At 46.3% G+C, this 20,362-nt stretch overlaps 1 protein-coding gene across 1 annotated transcript in view; it reads right to left on the reverse strand.

The window, feature by feature from the left end:
* Window positions 1–394: 394 nt before the first annotated feature.
* TMEM86A (transmembrane protein 86A) overlaps window positions 395–20,362 on the reverse strand; it is a 28,922-nt gene continuing 8,954 nt past the window's right edge. Inside the window, exons 2-3 of the mRNA XM_075754991.1 lie at window positions 11,613–11,877; window positions 395–7,354 (exon numbers count right to left, since the gene is read on the reverse strand). Coding sequence (XP_075611106.1) covers window positions 6,927–7,354; window positions 11,613–11,877 — 693 coding nt within the window. The 3' untranslated portion in view covers window positions 395–6,926. The remainder of the gene's footprint in view (window positions 7,355–11,612; window positions 11,878–20,362) is intronic.

Raw genomic sequence — 20,362 nt, forward strand, 5'->3', positions numbered from 1 at the left:
TGCTTCTCCCTGAAGTGTGGACAAATGGCCATTGTATGTGGGACTGGCTGTAGCAGCAAGGGACAAGCGTGCCTCAGGGCTCCGCATCCCAGGGCACCCGGGACATGTTGTAACACGAGCCAGGTGCCCTTGTCACAGTGGTGCCTGGTCAGTTTGTGTTGGATGTGCTTTGTGGGGTGCACGTGGCTGTGTTTCAGGGTTCCCCAGACAGGAATCCTGTAGCCAGCTGTGACAGTGTTAGTCAGCTTCAGTGGGGCACTGGGTAGCTCCAGGGCAGAGCCACACAACTCATGGGCACAGCAGTGGCACGAAAGTGCTTGCCACAGAGGTTCAGTTGGCTACATACTCCATGCTGAAACCATCACAGAAACAGAAAATGAACAAGGAGGCGTTGTATCTGCACAGTAAAAATACCCAGTAAATTAATATTTTTAATTGCTGTTACACACAGAAGAAATGAGAAAAAAATACATTCCAAAAAAAAGAATTAAAATAGTAAAATCAGCATAAAAATGTGTTAAGAAAAGATCCCAGATCAAGTGGCTGTACTGCATGTGGTGACCTTTACAATCACGGTAAAGGAAGTAAGTGCTAGAGACTTTCAGATGTGGCAAAATGCTTGACTCCCTGGGGGAGAGCAGCTGCTTCGGTCACATCTTTCAATGCACTCTGCCTGGAATGCGTGGGAGAGGGGCTGGAGCGAGAGGCTCACGTGGGTGCAAGACACGGAGATTAGTGTTCAGGACAGACCAGTCAGTCTGCGGCCTCAGTCAGGCAAAACTACTGCTTACCCAATGCATTTGCTTTTTCCTTCCTTGTTTGGTTTTTTGTTTGTTTGTTTGTGGTTTTTTTGTTTGGTGTTTTGTTTGTTTTCTAGATTTTGGAGTTTATTTAGCAAAGCGTCAGGTTCTGCTGGCCTGACCCTGCCAGCACCGTAGGTTTGGAGCAAGCCAAACATACAACGTGTGTTTGTACTGATTCAGCACTGTCACCCAATGGGCTGGCTTTGGTTACTTGCTTTTTATCTGTCAGGAAAAGCTTTCTTTTATTTTACGATGCTCTCTCTGTCTTTTGACTGATCTGAATTGGTCCAGTCATGCTCCCATTGCAGTCGCAGTAGCTCAGCCCCTGCATCCCTCTTACATGAGACTGGCCTTATGCTTCAACCTCACTGTTGAGCTGTCACACCACTCCAGTAGCTCATCCTACAGCAGCGTTGTGTCACCACAGAAACAATACAAGCCACAGAAGTTTGGGCATTCCTGCCAACTGGCCACCTTTTTTTCATTTGTAGTCTATCTAGAGTTGTATATTTTTATTCTTTACAATAAGAGCAAAAGTAATATAACATTAAGAAAATTTCCTCCAAACTAAGAAAACTAAAACCCATCAAATATTTTAAAGAAACCATAAAAATTTGCATTGTGTTTGCTTCTGAGTTCATATTAAGATAAGATTTTACTGCAGCTGCTTCATAATTATGGTCCATTTCACATGTACACAGCTCACGTTCCTTGGTGTGTAATTCCTCGCCTTCATTTACGTTTGTAGAGCAGGTAGTGCTACCAGAGAACTAAGTAGTTTCTAGCTGTGGTCCAGATTTGAAATCGGTGAACAGTGACATTTTTATACTAGTTCAGAACATGGTGATGGTTTAGAGCTGTATTTCTAGATCAACTTTTTTTCTGGACCTTAGGACTGGTGGTACAAGCACTTCCTTCGCTACAGAACCTGCTATGTCTTTGATGCAGTGAAAAGGAAGTAATTCAAGAAGTATGTGCCGACCTTATTGATTCCATCAAGGCCTTCCCTCTCTGCTGATTTTAAAGCCAGTAAAACTTACAATCACAGAAATTAAACATCCCTTTGCAAGTTGTCCCATGAAACCTAGCTGACGTTCTGCAGAATGAAGAAGGTTGAACAGAGTAACTTCCTTTTCTGTTCCAGTCTTTTCAGCAGCCATAGCAGACTGTGAGAGCACTGTGTTTTGGCTGGATTAGATTTATTCTAGCTAACAGTCAGGGATAAGACTGTTAGCTTGCAGAATTTGGATGCAAAGTTCACATCTAAGAATTTGGTGGAGGCTTTTAGAAGAACTAAAAACCATTTGCAAAACTGAAATTAGAGTTCCGACTTTTAAACTAAACCCTCCTCAGAGTTCAGGTACAGCCAAGCCCATCCTATTAACTAGTATGAATAAATATTTTGCATTTGCTTTCCATCTGATGCAAATTGAAAAGGCAGTCACATATTCCATGCTTTAAGAGAAGTCCTGCAGATCCCTAAAAGCATTTTTAACACTAAGGTAGGATAATACTTGGGATTTATATAGCACTTTACATCTTCAAAGTGCTGTATGAGCATTAATCCTCACAGCATCCTTGTGAGGTAGGTAAGTGCTAATATCCCCATTTTAGAAATGGGGTGAGGGCCTGGTCCCCTGCTGTTGTACCTTGGCATAGCACGGGTCCTCATACAACTGTGCCTTTTTACACCAGATGAGGACCCAGCCCCAGAAAACTTAAGTAAGTGACTTACTTATCCAAGGCCACAAAAGGAGCAAGCATGGATAAAAGGCAGGAAAAGTACCCAGGAGGACTTCTGTCATGAGAGGTCAGCAACTTCCCATCATCTTCCAAGAACACAGTTATGATGCCTATGCTTAAAAGAGCCCCTGTCTATATCCAGAAACCAAGCAAAGAGAAAGAGGCACTGCCACTGAGCTTTACAGTTGCTGTTTGCTTTGATCTGCTTCTTCCAGAACAGCTCCCAAAATTACCATGATACCAAGCTGAAAACATACAGGTATGTCAAACTACATGACCAGAAAACTTTGAAGAGCCACTTCAAAATTCTGCAAAGTTTGTCCCGGGAATTTCATATACTTGTGTAAAAATATATAATTATCTCCACTGATTACAACATGAAACCTTCAGCAATCTACCTAAAAGCCGTGTTAGAGTAATTCTTAAACCAATCAGTCTTACTGTTGCCTCAGTATGGAGGAGTAAGAAGCCAGGTATTAAGCATGAATACAATTTTCTTGGTAGCGTAGGAGTAAAGCTGTTAAAACCTTCTGGCTTTGTTGTTCTCAACCCACCATTTCTACACCAGCTTCACCCTGCTGACATCAGTGTGACTGGCACACCCAGAAGAATTGCTAGCATTTAAAAACCAGTTGCAATTAGCATTGCTGCTTTGACTTCATGGGGAGTTCTGGGTGAGGAGGATCCACCTACAGAAAGAAATACAAGGCTGAAATAAATGTGCTACATCTTTTGCACGTCCAAATAAGGAGCCAAAGGATCTCCAAGAGGGTGATAACTACAGAAAGGAAAGAGAGCAAAAGTAACTGGACCATGTGTGTAACCTCAAGTGACCATAGATGGGAAGTGCAGCGGGGTGTTAGAATACAGCAGTGTGAAAAGAAAGCCTCTGTACTTAGCAAGCAAAGGAGCTGATACTCTGGGGCCAGGCACACTCCACTGCTAGAGTGCTTCGTTCCCTCTGTAACATCCCCGGGCCAAAGACTGTACCCCTGAAAAGGAGAAAAATGGATCAAACCTCGCGGTTTTACAGTGCAAAGAGACAACAGGAAGGTCCACAAAGGCAGTGCCACAGACAAGTCACATCGTTCCCACTTCTTGTTTGCTACCTCTCAAAGTGAAGATTGCCATCGCTAGGATTGAAGGAACAGTTTTAATCCCAAGCAAAGGTATTTAACAGACTGTCAGTCAGCAACCGCTTAGTGTTTCTTGGGGTTTATGAAACTCAGAATCGTGTGAAATTGGTGTCCACAGCAGCTGGTCTCTTCCCAGCTGGAAAGAGCCTTCAGGAAAATGGTCTTATTCAAGTAATACGGATTAAAAGGAAGAATGCAGAGGAGGAGAGAGATTTTGAAGATTAAGAGCCTTTGCCGGCAAACACTCGAGCCAGCCAGGACTCTCCCTGACTTTGTATGCTGACGGTTCTGTCCCATGTTCCTGGGAAGGCTGAAGCCGTTGGAGCTCTGAGATGGAGCCAGCAAGGGTGGCCAGGATGTGTCCCAGCCAGCCCGCTCCCAGCGAGGGACCAACAGCCCACTTGGGCTGCACATGTGACTGCTGTCCCAGCTAGAGGCACCCAGAGACCTCTGCCACCAGAAACTGTGCCTCTGATAGCCGGTGCAGAGGAGAGGGCAGGCCTCCTACTAACACTTAAAAGATCCTTTTCTGCAAATATCCAGTGGCTGATGGTGGAGCAGGATAACAAAGCAAGCCACGATGAAAAAGCACGCAAAAAAGCAACTCAGCCATCTTCAGGAAATAGAAGACTACTCATTTCTAGAGTGGAAGAAGGAGATAATCAAAATTCTAACTTTTAAATAAAGGTTACTTTCCTCAAAGCAAAGGGAAGCTCAGGGTGCAGGGGGCTCCTCTGAAGAACTGCCAGCTAAGGACTGAGCATGCTGGACTGACTCATGACAAATAGCTCTAAATCAGACTGAAATGTGCTGTTTGCTGACATGCTGGGAAGACAGTGGGGTTCACCCCAAATGCTTGGATTTCCTCTTAGCTGGGTCAGTCTGTTGCAGGAAGAGATTTGCAAACAGTCAAGCTGAGTAGCAGCAGGTGACATCCACAGAGAGCTACACTGCAGGGTTCAAGCTGTGGCCAGGAGATAAGCAGTGCTGATGAATGAAGATGTTTTATGGCTGTAAATTCCCTTAGCAGTTTACTCCAGACAGGCCACGGTGTGCCAGTGAATGAATACTGACAATATTACACAACAGCATTAAAGGGAAGAGATTACACAGAGCTGTGCTATTTACAACGCTTTCCCTTCTCAATAATGCAGCTGACCTTTCTGATCTCTGTCTGAAAAGCAGCAGATGACTCCACGGGGTCAGGATGGTTAACCTAGATTTTTGTAATACTGGCTGCATTTGCACTAATACAGAAGTCGCGGGGACGCAATGCCTACTATTCCGCACCCGGTCCCACTGCACAAGGCTGGGGAGGAGGAGACCCACTTAGCACCTCTCAACACCAAGGGAAAAGCTCGCAGGGTTGGTAGGCTTGCCTCAGCTGCCCCCCTGACCCTGCCACACTCCTCGCAGAGAGGCATTCCTTCCCTGCCAACTGTGCCAGGGAGTTGGTGCCAGGCTTTCTGCTGGAATGGTCTGGGCACGCTACGTATGGAGACTGTGGTGATTTTCAGCCTACAAGGCTGGTCTGGAGGGCTGCCCCTCCTGTTCGCTCTGCCTGTGTCAGCGTCTGTGAGGTGCTGTTGGGGCACGCATGGATTTGAGTCGTGCAGTCTGTTTTGGTTGTCCCTGTTTGGCTGCATGTTTGAAGAGGTGCAGAAACCCTGAGCAAGCTTCCTTTGCACACCAGAGTGCACTCGTGTCTTAAGCCATTGGGGGAGCATCTCAGCCCATGGGAGCAGCCCCAGGATGGACAGACAGAAAAAGCACATTCGAGAGAGTTTCAAACAGAAACAGAGCTTGCTGTTAGATATCCTAAATAAGAGGGAAAAATATACATATGGTCACAAATGAACTTGGATTAAAAATCAAGACAACCTCTTCCTACATCTTTTTAAGAGAGTCTGAAGTCAGAAGTAATCTTGCTTCATCAGACTGGCAGACAAACCAACCAAAGAATTTGGATCAGAATTAAATAGGCTTTCCCGGCCCCGATGGCTCTCACATTCTCGCTGCATCCATGTGAGTTTGAGAAGGAAGCAGCAGGCACTTTGAGCACGCAGGACGGTGCTTTTCAGGAAGCTCTGCTGAAAAGGGGCTTTCCAAAAACAAGCGGTGCAAAGCTGATCATTAACCACCAGCTAGCAAAACACAACAACGATCTATATCCAAAATCAGGGCCTTGACCATGGGAAATGCTCACACGATGATTTGAGAGATACTGCAAGCAGCAGTACTGTAAAGCTCAATGAGTATATGCAATATTATTCGTTAGGATACTGGGGAAGAAAGGCATAAAGGTTAGATTCCTGTCTGCCATACTAAGGACAATTAGGATATATAATGGTAAGACAGACACATGCTCAAAGTCCTGCTGTAAAAATCAAAGGTCTTCATGTGCCCATTACATCTTAGTTGTCACTGGTGGCTGCAGACACCATGTAACTGCACGCGCATGGCGGGGGAGAAAACACTGGCCCGGCTACCTAGATGTCCCTGAAATCCCACCAAACTCCCAGTCCTGCCATACGCCGCGATGCTGACAGGCACCTACAGACCTGCCCTGGAGCAGTGGATCAGCTGCGATCAACACGCACAGCACTGCCATGTCAGCGCACCTCTCACTCTATGCTCTCTGCTTGGTGTTTTGCTTTCATTCTGGGTCTGCTGGGGGCTGCCCTATGTGCTGTCGTTGACTCCAAAGATCAGCCCTCATCTGGATATGCTGGTTTCACTCTACCTCCAGGCTTCCTTTCAGCAGAAGGAATAGCTCCAGTTTGTGTACTGAGTTTGTAATGCACAAAAAGAGACAAATACCAGTTAAATTAATTTTTACCTATGACTTTAGCAGAGATCTTTGCTTGTCTGCCTACTATTGAAAGCAAGTCTTCTAGCACAGTGCATGGCCAAACCTCCTTTGCATCAGCCCTCCTCTTCCCAGACATTCAGCATCAGTTTCAAGACTAACAAGTAAAATGCAGTAGTACAGCACTTCCAAGGAGGAAAAGTTGAATGAGTAGCTACTGCAGGGACAGTCTAAGCTTTCTGATGTGGACTCCACACTGAAGTAAGCTGTATTCAGAGAAAGCCATTGAAAAAAAAAGCCCCAAAGGTAATGCTTCAAAGAAGCAAAATCAACATCACCAATGTGCCTAGAGAAATGGAGATCTCTCTCAGGGGTGAATGCAGCTACAGCACCTGAGATATAACCCATGTTGTTCACAGACTATTGGCACTCCACCTAGCTCCTCTTTCTGAAGTCCTCTTCATCTCTGGTCTCTACAGCTGACAGTGCAATAAGCATTTGGGCTGCATAGTAGGTAGCCATGATGATGAAGCGCGAGTAGGGCACAGGAAAGCAGAACTTGTTAAGTGCAATGGTCAGATCTGACACCATGAACAGCATCGCGCCGATGCAGGCCGAGAGCTTGGTCCATGTCCAGAGGTCGTTGCACAGCTGCATACCGGCAACTGCTCGCCAGCCCATGAAGCCAATCAAGGCGATGTAGACAGCTACCAGGTAGGTGAATGGGCCTGAGAGGTAGGAGTACAGGAAGGCATAACAGGAACTGGAAACGAGGCCCATCAACAAGCCGGCTTTGAGGTCCAAAGGCTTCATGCCGAAGGCTGAAGAGTACAGGATGTGTGTGATGGCAAACATCAGCAGACCTGGAAAGAGACATTGGCATAGCAAGTGTGATCTTTCATCAGTGACTGGCAGGTGGTAGCAGAAGAAAACATGTGGCTATATTGGGTTTTAAATATACCACAACAAGCACAGGCTCAGATGTCCTTGCAGTGTTACAACCCTTAACACTTTCAGTGGGAACCATACAGGGGACCATCTTAATATAAACATCTGTGCACAGGAGACAGCCTTAGCACCCGCCAAACTCTTGCCCTAAGAAAAAGCCCCAGCACATCTACAACTGCAGCCAACACACTCTGTTGTGATGCAAGCCTTTTTGCTGAGAGGCCAGGTGAACTGAGCTGCTGCAGAAGGAACAAAGCTTGTTTACCAGGTGGTTCCTCCTCCCCTGCTTTGGACGGAAGGGTGGGGGCAAGGCAGACCAAAGATCATCCCCTCTAACTTTCCAAAGTGTTTTGCTCATAGCTCACACATGGAACAGGAAGACTGGAATTGGAGCAGTGTAGGAACAAAATGTGAAAAAAAAGAGACCAATCCCTCCAAACCCAGACACAGAGCCTGACCGTATTTAGCCAGAAACCCAAAGGCACTCGAGGACTAAATCTGGCTTCTACTCCATCTCTGCCCATCGCTAGGAGAGACCTAAGCTGGAAGGGAGCAGCTGGCATATTTCAGCGACTGCACCAATGCGATCTGCCAACAATTTTATGGCTATTTGCAAGATTCAGATGAACCTTAGCTGGAATCAATCAGTGGAAATAAAATGCTGGCTTCCCTTTGAAGTGCAACGCTCCTGAGAAATGCCAGATGTGGGTGTTGGAAGGTACTGCCCATACGTTATTCACTTGCCACTAATCCATCTGACAAAAAAATGTCACAATGTGTTGGTACAGCTGCTGACTACTAGTTGTTGTGCCAGCTGTAGATAACGGGCCCCAAACTGAGTCCAGCTCCTCTGGTCCTCTGCTTCCCAGACCCACACATGGTGCAGCTGCAGGCTGTCCCACTTTATCCTGGCAGGGTTATTAGGGTGGCTGGAAGTTTTCATGCAGCTCTAAAGCATGAAATGGAGAAAAAGATCTGGGAAGCCAAGTGCTCCAACAGGACACTTGTTTAAAGCATGATGCTGTGGTGTAAAGGCCAGTCACTAAAACCTGCAGCTGGCAAACATTTCTTCATCCTAATACTCTTGTGTTGAGGGAGCTCAAAGAAGGGGAAGTGTCTCCATGCCTTTGAGGAGGACCAGATCAGACATCCACTGAAAGTTCAGCCATGGTGGGATAAGAGAGGAACCCACAGGAGGGAGGGCGCTAGTGGGGATCTGGTCTGCAAGGTGAGGCTGGAGAAAGTGGGCAGTATGAAGGGGAAGGACAAGAAGTGCAAAGGAGGGCAACGAGAGGTTTGAGGTTTCACAGAGCTATCGCACATCATGGGCACAGCACTGAGGAAACCGAGGAGGGATTTAGGACAAGAGCTGCTTACAGTGTTAGACTACAGGAAAGGTTAGAGCCCCGCGGGCGGCAGGAGAGGGTGGTTACTTTGCCCTAGCAGTGATGAGTGGTTTTTCCTTCAGTGGCATTATATGAAGAGTTCTGGGACCGGGAACTGAAGAATGTGTTGTCCTTCATGCAGGCAGCTGGCAACAAGGAGGTGGAGGAGAGGAGGACAGGACGTGGCAGCCAACCAGAAGCCCAGAAAGGCAGGAGGAGTTTTGTGATATGTGGTGAGGCTGGTCACAAACAAGTCAGCTCCCAGGTTTGCTCATTCAACACCCACAAATCAAGCCAGGAACTGGGGAAACCTGTGATGGCCGCACAGGGAGGGGGTGCGTTTCTCTTGCGTTTCTCAGCCTTTGGCTCAGCCCTGCAAACCACAGCAGGCAGATCAGCCCTTATCCTCTCTGTCCGCTTCCTTCCCTTCCCTCCCCCTGCCCTGGGAGTTTCCCCTCAGGCTGGCAATAAGGCCTTTCTGTTAGTGCCTGTCTTGTCCACCAAATGCATACATTGTTTCCAATTGCATGCTATCAAAGGAGGTGAATGTTGACACCATAAAGTATCATCTACATGCAGTAAGACACTAGTCAGAAAATAGCGTATTAATAGTGGACTGAAACAGCAAAAATGAAAAAAAAAGTCAAGCGTGCCAGGAGCAGGTTCCCAGGCTCTCACTTCCCTATAAAGTAATGAACAAATATCCTTTTATAAACTCATTGTCTCAAAAGCTATTCAAATCAGCCCAGTTCCCAACCCTTTTTTTCAGCCTGAAAGCCATAGAAATTGAACAGAAAATATATTTTTATCTAGTATTTCCTCTTATTCTCCTGAAATTTCAAATTCCCACAAACAATGATGTCAAAAGGTTGAATATTGTCAGTTGTCAGCAACAGCAGCCTGCTGAGTTTTAAACAGGAGAAAATACGCTTTGCAGGAGAGATGAAGGATGAAGTGGGGTGGGTACACTTTATCTGCTAACAGCTGAAACACAATTGTTAACACTTCACTATGGAAGATGGTAGCTTGGATTAGCACGGACTGAGGCAGGCAAGAGACAGCCAGGATGAAGGCTGAGATTTTCAAAATGCTCCAAGACAACTTTTCTTCTGCTTAAGAAGAAAAATGTGTCTAAACCCACAAAGCAACACTTTTCAGTTGTGAGACTAGGGTCAAAAATCCAACTTATTTGCAACTTAAAACACATTAACCAGATACTGAATTGTCATGACTGGTTGACCTTCCTCTAGCACTAAACTGGAGAGGGAACTCAGAGATATCCCAGCTATGTGGGAATGGAGAAGCTCAGAACAGTCCACGTACAAAAAACAGTCATGGTGAGAATCGGGCCTTGAATGTTTTCCAAGCCACAGCTCAAGGACCAACTCCAGGAGGCAAAAGCAAAGCACAAGCAGCCGGGCTGAGGCGACCTGTGCTGAGCTGGGTACTCATGTTAGGAGGAGGCCCATCGGTGAGAATACCAACACTCAGCACAGAGGGGATGGCACCCCAAGAGAAGGCTGGAGCTCCTCAGCAACATGCCCAAGGTTCAGCCAGATAGATCAATTCCTCAGGGCCTAGTCTAAACTCCATCAAAATCAGTAAAAATGTTTACATGAACTTTTAATGAGCTTGGGATAAGCCCTTGGGAAACAGAATTAAAACCAGATTCAGAACATTTGGCCTTTCATATCTGGCCTTTCACATACTTCCCTCTCATAAAGAAAGAGCTTGTGGGAATCCCAGAATAAAACTAAATACTGACCTCATGAAAGGGGGGGGGAAATAAGCCTTTGCCTTTCAGAGCTGACAACAGCACAAGTCAGAAAAGTTCCCTCGTCTCATCACATTTTCCAGTGGGACAGTCACAGCAGCCAGTTAATGGTGGGTGTCACATGAGATCCCTGTGCTGGTTAAATTAACTTCAGAAACCCCACCAGTCAGTCTGGTGAAGGACTCTGCTGCTGCTGATTTCTTGTGACAGTCCAAGGCCAGGGAGAGTGTTGCCACAGGCAGGTTCAACATGGCTTTAAATGATTAATCTAAATCATTATGTTCTAGTCTGCAAACTAGCAAAATAAAACAAGCTTGTTTTGCTCTGAGAGATGTGGATCTTTCTGTAGAGAAGACAGACCATTGTGGTAAGGTTTGTCCTTCATTCCCCATCATTTACATGTCTTGCAAAACAGACATGTCTTGTACAACAGGCTGCATGATTCATACTGATGAACCTGCAAGCAGGACAAGATTTCTGATGCTTTGGTTTCTAGCATCCACTTAAACACCTCCCCCAGGCTACAGGCTTGTCTATCAAAACATAAGAGTCCTCTCCACCTGTTCTCCACTGAGGACCTTTGCACCATGTGTCCTATTTCTGATCCTTGTAGCAAAGGGCTGACAAATCTCCTGGCAGAGAAATGAAAGGTAGCTACTTCCCATAGCTACATGGGAGCCGCCAAGTGCCACGTGCACTTCCTTCTCTTCCCCAGGGATTCTGCCCGTGCCACCTTCCCAGCTCCAGCCAGCTGAGATGCTGTGAGCATGTGCCGGGGAACTAAACCTGCCCTAATTACCTCTCTGACCTCAAGAGAAGCTCAAGAGAAAGACTCATTCATGGTGTGACTCCTCTAACCATGATGGATTTTAGTCAAGGGATAAATGCTTCCCACTGCCTGGGGCTTAAGCTGTACATGAATAAAGAAAACACGTGGCCCAGCAACTCCTTACTAAATCAAGAGGGTAAGAGCTGGACACTGTGGCATCCCTTTAGGACTGACACCGCACTCACCATGAATGAAGTAGCCCTGCTCCTGCCAGATGAGAAAGGCATCTCCCACTGCCGAGAATATGAGTCCCGCTAGGATGCGGCTGGCACTCCGGTGTGACACTAAGAAGTTAATTCCATGAGCCAGAAGGAAAACCCATAGGCAGAAGATGGGCAGACATTTGATGAGGGCACTGAACCAGGAGGGGCTGGAAGTTGGCAGCCAGAGGACAAAATAGACACAAGTGGCTTTAAAGAAGGGCACCAGTTTGGGGCCTTCACTCTTCACCTAAAAGAAACAAACATTAAAAAAAGAGATTAATAGGATCATCAGAAGCATCAGTGGAATAAACTGCATAACAACGGTCTCCTTCCTTTTGCAAGCTGCTCCTTCATGTATACTGTCAACTAGCAGCATTCCTACCCTGAGAAAGGCTGGTTGAACTTGACCACGATCCTCAGCTTAGACCCTTGTGACCCTCTCTGCTAAAAACACTTCTTGGCTGTCAGGATGGGTTTTGGGTGGTGGAGATGGAGGAAGTTTTATGTACCTTTTCTCTTTATTTGTTCTGCTGAAAACATTTAGGCCATCAGTCAAACTCCTCTGGTGGTCCTTGCCACCTATCTTGTGGTTAACCCCTTTTATACACCTCCTTTCCTGTAGCTGCGAAAATACTGCACTCCCCAGGAATATCCCAGCAGCAAACAAGCTAATAAAAGTGCAAATCTTCCCTCCTGTTTTGGTGAATCCTCTTGCTTAGCCAGCTGCACATCACCCTGAGGATACAATCTCTCTTCTAACCCATTCTCTCTCCTGCTCTGTAGCTTCATGCCTGGAGCTTGCTGTTGGCATCACCAACATGACTTCAAAACCCATCACATCAACCTCCCAGGTGAGGCTGTCACTTCCTCAGCTGACTAATATCAACATCAATCACATGTTGCTTTGTTCTAGCATTACACTAATAATATCCTGCCCATATTGTGGGAAATATTTTGACTCAGGGCTCTGTTGTGTAAATCCAGACACAAATATGCAGCATGAGCACGAGGCTACTCGTAACAAAGTCACAGCAGAGGCAGGGTGCATATAGCTACCCACTCCACAAGCTGGGTCTGGTCTTAACCATACACTTAGCTGAGACCACTCTGGAGAGTGGTAAGATACATACTGTGTTCACCTGCCCTCCTGTGATATTTCTGCATTTTAGTGCATGTGGGGAAAACCCTGCATGAAAAACAGAGGTACAATTTTATTTTCTCCTGGAGTGCAGCCGAGGGCCAAAACAAGGAGCAAAGGAAGAGACCACGATTGCCTTGTGCCTGCACTGTTGATGAGCTATGTCCTGGAGTCTTTTAGGAGGCCTGTTTCCTCCTGCAGCTAAGGCAGTGCAACCTCCAGAGCTCCCCTGCAAGCAGGGGTTCAATCTCAATCTTCTAATCTCTTTGATCAAGCAAAATTTAGTTGCTTAGTATCATGACGACTTCCCGCTATTCATGGCCAAAGCACTCAGAGGCCTCATGCACTGCAGAAGGACGTGGAGGAAAATTTAGAGGCATCAGAGCTGGGTTCACGCTGCAAAGTCCATGAAAATCTGAACATCCACTTGTGACACTCTAAGGTTGTTTATCTCATGCAAGAACCCCATGCTCCAAAAACATGCAAAAGAATCATTGGTCTTTTTTTCCAAATCATTTGGCCCTATTTCTGCTTCCTGCATCATGGGACATTGCCATGACACAAAACCATCTTCCTTTGATGCAATGTGCCTTGCAGATAACTAGAATGGCTGAAGGCTGCACAGCAAATATTTCCATGCTTAACGATGCTCATTTAATAAAGCCTAATCTCATCAAAATTCAGGAGCTTTTACAGACAGAAGCAAAGGGAATCAAGTAAAGCTGGAAGACAGAGGCAGAGGCGGTGGAGGGCATCTTCACATGCAGTCTCTAAAAAGGGAATGCAATCTCTGAAGCAGCAAGACCATAAATAAAGGGCATCCCAAGAAGACAGTACTTTCAAAATTGTTCTCACATCTGATGGAAAGTTCCCCAGCATATCAGCAGTTTCTTAGCAGTAAGGTATTTCATTATTCCTGTATACATTATTCATAGGCTATTGCCAACACAATTTTTAAACACTCCATTAAACAACCAGGCTACACAATTCACTCACAAAAGGACATCACCAAGCTGTTAACTTTCTTGTATTACATGGGGAGCCCATCGTGAGTCCTGTACTTAGGTTGTCTAAACTAATCACCATTTGCCACCTCTTGTCGACATTCCTTGGGAGACTTCTGCAGCAAATAACAAATAACCTTGAAATAAAAGTCATAAATGCCCACGTAGTCTCACAGCACTAGGGGTGCCTGGGAACTATCAAGTGTTGTAGGGAGAAGAGTGGAGCCAAGCTTCCCCCTCCTTTGGGCCTTCTGAAGTGACACATCAGGCTCTGACTATCCCCAACCACCTCCAAAGACAGTGCCCAGCTTCAGCTCTGCCTCCTCCCCTTCTATGACTTTTTTATTAAAAATGTAGTTGATCACATTAATCCTCTCAAAATTGGAAACAACAGATGACAGTGCTTCTGGCAGGATTTCCTCCTCTCCCCCCCCCAATTGTGGAGGATCCCCACCACTCCGTAATGAGCCAGAGATCTTCAGCACAGAAAACTAAACCTCCAGAGCTACAAAGTGTGAAACAATTTGCAGCATTAGCAGTGCTCCAAGTCCCCGTAACAATCTCAGCTAAGGTAGGTAGTTTTGTATCTCTGAAGATGAAAGTTTATGCTGAAAGATATTGCTCGAGTTCAGCCTTGTTTGCAACACATCACAGAGGCACTGTTAGAAGCATGCAGGAGAGTATTTGGGTTAATAAACACAGGAAGTTTAATTTAATACCCCATATTAAAAGAAAAACACCTGCTAGGAGCAGTTGCCATTACAATCACAGCTTGCCCTCCCCTGTGTGCATGCATGATGAGACAGGTTTTAATTACACTTGTCATTTTCCCCAGGAACCTTGCCTTACTAAATATAAGATATGCACTTGTGCAGAAAGATTACGTTTGCTTGGTAAACTTAAAATTACCATTTCTTACTATTTGAATGTGAATTTCCCAAGCCCAGACAGCATTATTTTAAAATAATGGTTTGTATTATTCCCATCCTAATAACAATTAAGGAATTTTTCAGGCACAAGGGATCAGATTTCAGCCTCAGTTACTCACCTGTAACCCTGGAATTTACAGTGTTACAGAGTCCTCGTATAAGAATAACCTCGTGTATTTAGAAGGGCTACAGACTTCTCATCATTAATGCTTTATTCCTTTACACTTTTTCTACAAGTGTACTTCAAATGAGTTATTTCCAAATATGCCCTTTCCCATTACTGAATGCTGCAGCTCAGTGGAGCCCCTGTGCTGGCTCCGACCAAAACGAGTGCCCCAGGAGGGACACCACTTGCTGAGACAGAGGTACCTGCGCAGCTGAGGGCTGGGCAAGCACATCCTGCTGGGATGGTGTAGCACTGGAAATACTTGGGAGAAGTCTCCCAAGAAAAACTGAGGCAACCAGAGGGTGAGGCTGGGGGACTGCCCTCTGTTTGGACATGTGGCTGAGGCTTGGGAAGAGGTGATGGGGCAACTTGCCACCTGGAGGACAAGTCAAGGCTGGTGTTGGGAAACCGTGTACCAACACGAGTGGAGGCTGTGGCTTAAGGAAAGCCAAGCACATAAGCCATGACCGGACTTGCCGGTACCTCAGGGAAGGTAACATTATTTCTTGGCTGCATGGATAAATTGCATCAAACCACCCATCTCCTTTGCACCTGTGTCTCAGAGACGGAATGTGAGATGGGGCTGTGCTGCGGTGTTGGAAAAGGAAGTGGGTGACAAGGTCCTTTTTGCTAATGTATGTTATTGTCATGGCTGGGTTTTGCCATTTTATTACCAATTCTATTGCATTTTTCTTCCCACTCTTCTTCTTCCACTGCTAGTTTACTCTGAGCTGAAATGCAGTACAGAAAACATCTTGAACATAATGACAAGGCAGTATTTCCAAGTTTTGAATTTCTAAACTGAGCATAATTTAGGGCATTTTCTCAACTGCTAGGACTACTAAGTTACTTAGGGTCTTTAAAAATTAGTTTAAATTGCTGTAAAGGCATTACCTCTGTATTTGTGGAATTACAGTGAAAGTATCATTTATTAAATTATCTGTATCCAACCAAATGCAATGAAACCCTCCAAGACTTAAGCAGACTAGGAGGAAGTTGTGTCCTGGGTCTCACCAAAAGATTATGGACCAGATGATCACCAGAGGTCCCTTCCAACCTCAACCATTCTGTGATTCTGTAATCTTCAAACAGAACATGGTATTGGCACATGTGTGCCAATATCTCTGGCTTGGATATCCACCTCTCTACTAGGGATTCATAGGTTTACAGTATCCCTTCTTGTTTTGTCTGTTCTCATTCTGCTCCAGTTTGAAATATTGCTCATTTCCTTGTTGTTGTTGTTCATCAGTGACAGATGACACTATCACACACGTATTCCAACCATGCTGTGATTGGTATTGGTGTAAGATGTCTTGAGAGGTTAGGCTAGCCAATGAAGAAACACAGTTACAGGAGAAGTGGCAGACCTGAAGAAGTAACTCTGGGTAATAAGGCCTGACTAAAAGTTCCCAATGTGCAAAATACAAGATGTAGCACACAAAGATCACCAAAAGCTTCATACAACAGCTCCTAAGCTATACCCGCAAATTAGTTATTGGTGACTCGCCAAGAGCCCAGGGGTCCCTCCTGGATGATCTCTTCTTTCACCTCCTTGCTATGCAGCACTAGGAGATGCTCATGATTCACATCTGTATAAACCAATATTCACTATAGGATATGACCTAGGGAACATCTCTGTTGCTCCTCAACAGCACAAATGGCCTGACTGCTGCAGGCACATAACCAAGCCCAAAAAATTACAGCTAGCTCCTCTACCCCAGAATATGCTGCATCCACAGAGGAATGGCTACATTTGTAAGCCAGTGTCATGATTTTCTTTAACATTTTGGAGCCACTTGTCTGTATCTACATCACATGTGGGATGAAGAAAATCCATCTGTCACAGGGAGGGATACATCTTGCTCCCGAGGTATAGAAGGACGTCAGAAGCTTGTTGCTTTGAAATGCTAAGTCGGACAAAGTTCACTGTTCCTAAGCCTTGCACTAGTCCTAGGAAACAACGTGGAGTATTCCACTGAGCAACACTTGAGCACGACTGTGCACACTGGCCGAAAAAAGCTGGGCCATTGTCCTCCACCCATCCCTCCCAGTGGCCACGGCTGGCCGAGTACCATTTTGTGTATCCACGGCTGAGCTGTTTCTCCTAGCTTCTGGCATCCTGCACCATGGATTCTGCCTTGGTTCTGCCTTACTGTGACAATAGCTCTTATCCCCAGTTGTACACCAAAAAAATCCTTACGTGGCTTTGTTGCCATGAATTATGCTGCCACTGCAAGCCCATGAATTCTCATTCACCAAAATATGTGGCTCTTTGGAAGGCACTGATGATCCTCTGTGTAGTCCAAGTCATCAAGGGAGAGCTGCTTCAGCCTGGAGATGGACAGCAGTTAGGACAAAGTATATATATATATATATATATATATATATGTGCACAGGCTCTTATCTACAGAGCAATGGGGAACAAACACAGTTCCCCATCAGGCTGAGCCTACAGAAAACCCATCTTTGTGCTTAACCAAAATCAGTAGACCATAAGGAGAAGCCTGTGTGTGCACAGATCCTAGCCAGAGGCAGCCAATTTTCCCCTGAATTCAACGACCCATCAGCTTTTGCTGAACCAAGGAGGAACGCAGCAGTGCCAGGCAATTCCTGGCCGCGAACCTGCGTGAGCTGTTCCCACCTTTGCTCAGATGGTGCAACATCAAGCCTTCTGAATGTGTACACACTGAAACTGATATAAAAGAGGGAATTTTTAGGCAGGGGGGCAGATGCGCGTGTGATAGGGAGGATTTGGCTGTTCAGGACCCAAATTCACCACTTGCATCTTCCCTTTCCTGGGTGGACGCAGGGGCCCTCGCAACAACCAGCCTTGGCATGGTACCTCCCTGGCCACAAAGCAAAGGCTCCAGTGGCCACTTTGGCCGCTCAGCTCTGCATCCCTCCTGGGCGGCTCGCAGATGTGAGAGAGGAGGAGACAGATGAGATATAAAGGGGCCAGCCAACCGGTGCTTTTCACTCCACAGTGTTCCTGAAATATTAGGGCTGGCTGTTACAGCCCTACCTGGTACACTCTGGTGAGTGTAGGTGAGGGCAAAGTGCTTCACCTCCAGCTCTGCTCTCCTGCAGGAGCAAACATGCCCCTGGGGGAGAACCAATTGCCTCTTGTCAAGGAAGGCACTAGCTCATACATGCCCCAAGTTGCTCCTGAATAAAATTCTGAGAAAAAGTGCTTGTTTATGGACGGTGGTGAAGAGTTACTGAACCAGCCAATCAACCTGCCTGAAATACTGTGTTGGTGCAACATATTTGTGCAAACAAGGTATTAATAAGAGGGTTTATGTTTGTGTTGGAGGTACCACAGGCCAGGCATCCAAGGCAGATGGCTCCTGAACAGGTTCCACATGCTGCAGGAAATTCAAGGTGATAGATAAACCTTCCTCCCCTCAAGTAGAGACAAGACCATAGAGGCTCCATCTAAAATGGAGTTGTAAAATAGCTAATAAATCACCCAAGAGAAGATGGTACATGATTTACCTTTGGGAGAATGTGTGTGCTGATAATCCTCTGTCTCCATCAAGCTTGTGCCATGCAATGAGTTTTGCCAGGCCTTGTGGTGCTTTATGGCACGTACTGGCGGTCCCCAGCACAATTCAGGGCCTCCCATTTCTCCAATAAGGGTAATGCAGTGAAACTCATCTTGTGTGTGGCTGCCCAGCCAGACCTGTTCACAAGTGGTCAAAAAATCGTGGTTTTGTCTGACAGGAGAGCCTCCATCGTTCAGCATAAGCCAGAAGTAACAGGGTTCAGCCTGAATGCTTCCCACCTGCAAAAGGACCATCCTCCCAGCTCAGCCACACAGGCAGGAACAGTGGGTCCAAGGCAGCTATTCCACCCTGAGAGTCTCTTCAACTCCTGCAAACTAGAGCTGGTTTGTTGGCTTCTCTCATCCCTCCCTCTACTCCAGCAGCCTGGGTACTTTCTTCCTCCCCATGGCATCACCCCCCCAGTTAAGCAAAGTAAGCTTCAGCCGCACTTGCCAGCTTTGCTCCACAGACTGACACAGAGTTGAGACCTAGAAATAGTTGACTTCTTTTTCATAAGATCAAGCTATGGCTATCTGCCAGAAAAATACAATTAAAAATTTGGCACAAGCCCTCACAGTCCTTGGGTGGTGAACTCGGATATATTGCTGCACAAGTTCTTGGCATCAGAAAAGTCACCCTTTGGTGAAGGCACAAGGGAGCAGGCAGTGGGTGAGGATTAATCAAACTGGCATCTAAAAAGGGGCCCTGTGCAGGTCTGGGCTGCTCCACACACAGCTGCACACAGGAACAAGAACCGCAGCAAAAAGTTTAATTTCCAAGCCAAAATCCTGCCCGACTTGCAGTCGCATCAACATTCAGCCTAATCTCTGGATTAACCGTGGGGGGGATGAAAACCTATCAGCACTGAGGTTAAAATCTTCCAGACAAGCATCTTCCCCTCAGATGCAGAAAGAAGGGAGGAAATTTGGAGCGGCAGTTTCCCCACAGCTGCCCAGCAGCAGGACAGATGCCGTTTGGCAGCAGGGCAACCTTTGCCTGCACCAGCCTCTCCCAGGGGAAACTGCAGTTCAAGTCCCTGCAGCGTGGCAGCACGCCTGGGCACAGTGAGGGCACGGCACGGCACAGCCACCCAGCTGAGCGACAGCAGGCAAGCATCAAGAATGGGATGTTTTGTACCAAGCCAGCTGGGGAGCACGTGAGCCAGGCTCATCGTATCGTGGGAGCGCCAGTGATGCGAGATTGCAGACGCGGCTGTTGCAAAGGTCTCTTTCCTGATGTTTGCCTTCCCAGTGCGATTTCTCCACCACACACTGCTGTCTGTCCCTAGCCGTAGGCACTGCTCAAGAGAAGTCTGTGCTACCCAATGCTTTACCTTAGCCACGCTGTGATCTACCACCAACCCCCCATCGTCTGTTGTATGGGAGTAAATTTCTAATGGCAATTGTCTAGGATAGGTTTAAGGAAAAAAGTGCACTGAACACACAATGCATGAAGGATATTTAAACAAATGGCTCAGGAAAGTAGAAGAAGTTTTAGACAAGCTTTGTGGCCTTCTCCAGAGGATAACAAAATAGATACAACTGTGAATCCTTGTGCAGTGGTCAGGGAGGGAGACGAGAGGTAACAGGCAAAGGCAGCAGGCAGCCTCCACTTCTGCCCCTTCCCAAGTTAAGGCAGGAGGAGCCAAACTGCCACTCACACAGAAATAGCAAAGGCTGTGTTAGCAAAGCTGCAGTAGGAATACAACAGCAATCCTGTCTTGTCTTCAGCTGCTTAATGAAGAAATTAAAAAATGCTGGGTGCTGAGCAGTCACACTGACTGTGCTCACGGGGCTGCTGAAGAGGCCAGTTTGGCTCAGCAGCCAATGTGACCTGGGAGCTCTTGGACATTGCAGCTCTCTGCTGCTATACCCACAAGTTAAAAAAAAAAAAAAAAATGTATCTGTACCACCTGGGATGTAAAATAGTGGGGGAAAAGGTCACAAATAG

This window comes from Balearica regulorum, chromosome 5, assembly GCF_011004875.1.
Source record: "Balearica regulorum gibbericeps isolate bBalReg1 chromosome 5, bBalReg1.pri, whole genome shotgun sequence".
Classification (NCBI taxonomy): Eukaryota; Metazoa; Chordata; class Aves; order Gruiformes; family Gruidae; genus Balearica; species Balearica regulorum.